General features: G+C 54.9%; 1 protein-coding gene across 1 annotated transcript in view; it reads left to right on the top strand.

Annotated features, from left to right (window-relative positions):
* Positions 1 to 4,568, top strand: part of MX1 (MX dynamin like GTPase 1) — a 24,137-nt gene extending 19,569 nt beyond the window's left edge. Inside the window, exon 14 of the mRNA XM_023538201.1 lies at positions 4,075 to 4,568. Within this exon, the coding sequence (XP_023393969.1) occupies positions 4,075 to 4,396 (322 nt within the window). The 3' untranslated portion in view covers positions 4,397 to 4,568. The remainder of the gene's footprint in view (positions 1 to 4,074) is intronic.

The raw sequence follows: 4,568 nt of genomic DNA, 5'->3' as shown, positions 1-4,568 counted from the left end.
CACGGAGCCACCTTGCTCTTTTCCAGGGCGGCTGAATATCTCGTTTAATGGATATAGCATACTGAGCCCGTTCCCCTAATAACAGGCACCGTTTGTTTCCAGCCTTTTGCTCACACAGTGGAGTTGCAGTGAGTAGCCTCGTTCGTGAGTCATACATCTAGAGGACAAGTTGCTGGAAGTGAGATTCCTGGTCTCTTAAACAGGGTCGTACCAGGAACCCACAGGGTAGATGTGCATAAAGACATTTATTTCAAGGAGCTGCCTAATGGATTGTGGGGACTGGCCAATCAAGTGCAACATCCATAGGAAGACCGCCAAGAAAGGCAGGCTGGGGATTCTTGGGCTGCAGGGGAAGGTGCTGTCCACGGGCAGGGTTTCTTTCTAGTTTGCTCTTAAGTCCTTCGCCTGATTGGGTGAGGCCCACCCACATCATCAACGATAACCTCTTTCAGTTAGTCACCTGATCGAAGATGTTCACCACCTCTACAGAATACCTCGCAGCGGCACTTCGATTGGTGTTTGATTGAATAACTGGGTCCTATCACCTGGCCACACCGACACATGAAAGTGACTGTCACACCTGGGGCAAAGATAGTGCTTGTTTGATATCGATTCTTTGACTATGTTATATTACCTATGGAAAGCCTGTTTCTTCCCGTGCTTGCCGGTTTAGTCTGCGCTAAAGTTGCTGTTTTTTTTGACAGTCGGGTAGGTGAAAAGCAGTATCTCGTTGTAGTTTTAATTCGCATCTCTCTTGTCGTGATGGCGTAGACAGGTTTTCATAGTGTGGGAACTATTTCTGTTTCCGGTTCAGTAAACTGTCCATCCAGTCGGAGCCCTTTCTAGGCTGCGGCGTTTGCCCTTGGAGGTCTGCGATGCAGATTTGCTCGGCACTTTGTCATCCGCCTCGTGGCTCTGTGCATGGTGGTTTGAGACGATGCCGAAGTTTTCTAGATTTGTGGGTTCGGTTTACGAGTCGTTTCTTTGGGGGCTTCTGCGCTTTTCGACAGACTTTGAAAGGACTTTGTCTGTGAGATATGTATAAACCAAGTCTACGGTGTTCTCTCCAAGTCACTTATTTCGAGTATTATGCTTAAACCTTTGATCCTTTCGGAATTATTTGATGTCAAGAACCAGGCTCCGGGCGGCTAACAGCTGGTACCATCACCGGAGACTCCTTCTTGTCTGTGCTGGTGCACGACAGCCCCTTTCACACTGTCTCTTCTCCTACGTATTCTGGTCTTTTTCTAGATCCTGAATTCTGTTCTACTGGTTTGCGCTTCATATACCAGTGTCAATAGGACGTCGTTGGTTGATCTTCATACAGTGTTTAAGTATCTACTTAGTAATCCCCTCCTGCGCCCCTACTTCCCTTTTTTATATCGTGGTAAAATATACATCATGACATTGACCATTTCAACCATTTTTAAGTGTACGGTTCAGGGGCATGAGGTGCATTCACATGCTCGTTCAGCCATCGCCACCGTGCATCTCCTCAAAGAGAAACTCCGCACTCATGAAACGCTAATTCTCCACCCTCCTCCCTGCCCGCCACCTTTCCACTTCCTGTCTCCGTGAATCCTCCCGCTCTACGTAGCTCATTCAGTGGCTTCGTATAATATTTGTCCTTTTGAGCCTGGCACATTTGACGTCACGTAATATTCTCAGGGTTCGTCCCTGTTGTAGCACGTGCCACAACTTCCTTTTTGCTTCAAGCAGAGCGCTAATCCGTGGCATCTAGGGAGCACACTTTCTTTACCCACTTTTCCATCCGCGGACGTCGAGTCGCGTTGGTCCTACCGCACGGGCCACTGTGAAGGCGCCGCTGCGGATGCGGACGTCCCGTCACTTCCTCCCGTGCAGAAATTTCCTGCCCATCCTTATCTGTTCCAGTTTCCGTATGGATTTTAGAATCGGCGTGTCCAGTTCCTTCTGAAAAAAGGGAAGGGTTCGTGTTCTCACTGGGAGCACATGCACTCTGCAGGTCTGCGGGGGGAAGCGTTGGCATCTTCGTGACAGTCAATCTCCCTGCCCGAGACCACCACGGGCCTTTCCGTTTCTAAGATCAACTCTGGGGGCCTCAGGAGTGTTTTCAAGTTCTCTTCACGTAGGTCGTGCCTTTCTGCAGTCTATTCCCACGGGTTTCCCTCACCTTTGCCCCTATCGTAAGTGGGTCTCTTATTCCATTATACTTTCATTTTTTGGTGGCGGATGTGCTTTCTGTGTATTTTCCACACCCATATTCATACTGATTCCCTTACTGTCTGTCGTGGTTTTAGAGTTTTCCCAACGACCGCTCCCCTCCCCGTTCCAATCGCAAAACCTCAGCTCCCTCTTTCTGCCTCCACGGGTCCCATTAGTGCCGCCTGAAACCACAGGGAAGCGGACGGGCAGCCTGTCTCGTCTTCGACTTTAACTCTCCGTGGTGTGTGATCCTCACCGGCTCAAAGCGGGGTGTCAGCAGGGCTGTGTTTCTTCTCGAGGCCCTTGGGGTGCACCTGTTCTTTGCCTTGGCTGGCTTCTGGCGGAGCCCGCATTCCCTGCCCGTGGTCCCTGCTCCGCCCTCACGGCCAGCGCTGTGGCGTCTCTCCCTCCTTCTGGAGTCACGCCTCCCTCTGGCATTCCCCCGCTCCTTTGTGTGGGGCCCTCCAGATAATTTAGGATGCCCCCCCCGCCATCATCACGTCAGCTGATTGGGCACCGATATTCCTCCTGCGACCTCTGCCCTTTGCAGAGAGGGGCTGGGGGGTGAGGGACACGTTCGCAGACCCCGTCATCGGGCGGAGGACATGTTTGGAGCCACCACTGCCCCAAGTGCACGCGTTGTTAAATGAATCGGACTTCCCTGGGTCAGTGATTTTCACAGTGTCTCTGTGAGCACTGGGGAAATCCCAGGGGATCCGATTTTTGCCACACAGAAATGTCTTCTCAGCTAGCAGAGTGGGTCTCATGCAGACGTGGCCCACCTGTGAGGGTCTCTATGTGGCCCCAAAAGCAACCCCGTCGGAAGGGACTTCTGCCACCAGCCTCGCTCCCCAGTTAGACCCACCCTGGGAAAGGAGCCCCCTCACCCTGCCCGTCACATGCTGCTCCCTGTCCCCATTCCTCCGGGCCTTGCTCCCATGCACCTCTGCCCGACGGCTGCTGCTTTGGCTACACGTGGTCCGTCACCTGTCTCCTTCTGCCACCAAAGCTATTGATGTTTTGGACAATCTCCAGGAGGATGAGAAAGTGACTCTTGCAGCCATGTTCATGAGGAAAGTCTCGAAAGGCACTTTGGGCACCTGGTTTTGTCAGCCCAGATTCCAGCCACCCCTCTCGGCTGCGTCCACCCTCCCACGTCAGAGTCCAGTGCTCGTGGCCCTCAGCGCCCCTCTTGGATGCCCCCTATCACCCCGTCCCTTCTCACCCCTCCTCCGTGTCCATGTGGGGACAGGCCACCCCCTCAGCTCACTCTCCTCCTGGGACGCGTGGCGTACCTGCCATCTTTACGTCGCTGTCCTCTGGGTTAACGCTCACTGAGTGCTTCTCGTGTGCCTGGCATCTTGCAAAACGTTTATCTTTTAGCTCAGTCCAGCTCCTTAACTGTCCCACGAGGCCAGGCGCTAATATTTTATAGAGAAGGAAACCAAGGCTCAGATCGGTCCCAGAACTCGCTGAGGGCGAGCGTGTGTCGGCGTCCTGAGCGGTCACCTACCTCCGAGGGAGAACCCTTGCGCTGGCAGGTGGGGCTGGGGACGGAGAAGGAAGGGCCGAAGCCCCCTTTCGCCCGGCACGGAACACCAGGGGCTCCCTCCTGGGGCGCTCGGCCGACGGCCTCCGTTCCGCCAAATAATCTTAGTGCTGACTTTTTAAAAAGTCGTGAAATCTTTTCAGCGGAGGTGTCAGTGATTCGAAAGTGTAGGTTTTGTGCTGTCCATTCACCTTCCCGAAGCGCATTCTACCCCCGTGCGTCGGAGGCGACCATTGCCCCGTCAGGACATGCTGGCTGTCCAGCCGGAGCCCCGACGCCCAGCAGGGTGCGCCCCACACTGCGTACCGGTGTGCGAGGGATGCTGACGGGCTTGAGGCCGGGGGCGCCTTGCGCCAGCCGGCCAGGTCCGAGTCCCTCCTGGGAGTGTCCACGTCGCAATGTCCCAACCCTTTTGTGAACTGTTCCTTCCAGGAGACCGGCAACCGCCTGTCCACCCACATCCCCTTGATGATCCAGTTCTTCGTCCTTCAGTCATTCGGCCAACAGCTGCAGAAGGCCATGCTCCAGCTGCTGCAGGACAAGGAGCAGTACGACTGGCTCCTGAAGGAACGCAGTGACACCTGTGACAAGAGGAAGTTCCTGAAGGAGCAGCACAGGCGGCTGGTGCAGGCTCGGCACCAGCTGGCTAAGTTCCCCGGTTAGGTCGGGCTCCGTCCCGGCCGCGGCCCCACCGCACAGGTCGCGCCGTCCCTGACAGCCACGCCCATCTCAGAGCTCAGCGGCCAGCATGCTCCCCCACCCCGCTTAGTGGAGAAGGACCCGTGAGAAGCTGCAGGGCCACTGGGTTTCCAGCAGAGACTCGAGGCCTGCTCTC

This window comes from Pteropus vampyrus, unplaced genomic scaffold (assembly GCF_000151845.1).
Source record: "Pteropus vampyrus isolate Shadow unplaced genomic scaffold, Pvam_2.0 Scaffold214, whole genome shotgun sequence".
Classification (NCBI taxonomy): Eukaryota; Metazoa; Chordata; class Mammalia; order Chiroptera; family Pteropodidae; genus Pteropus; species Pteropus vampyrus.
This window is presented reverse-complemented; position numbering and strand designations above follow the sequence as displayed.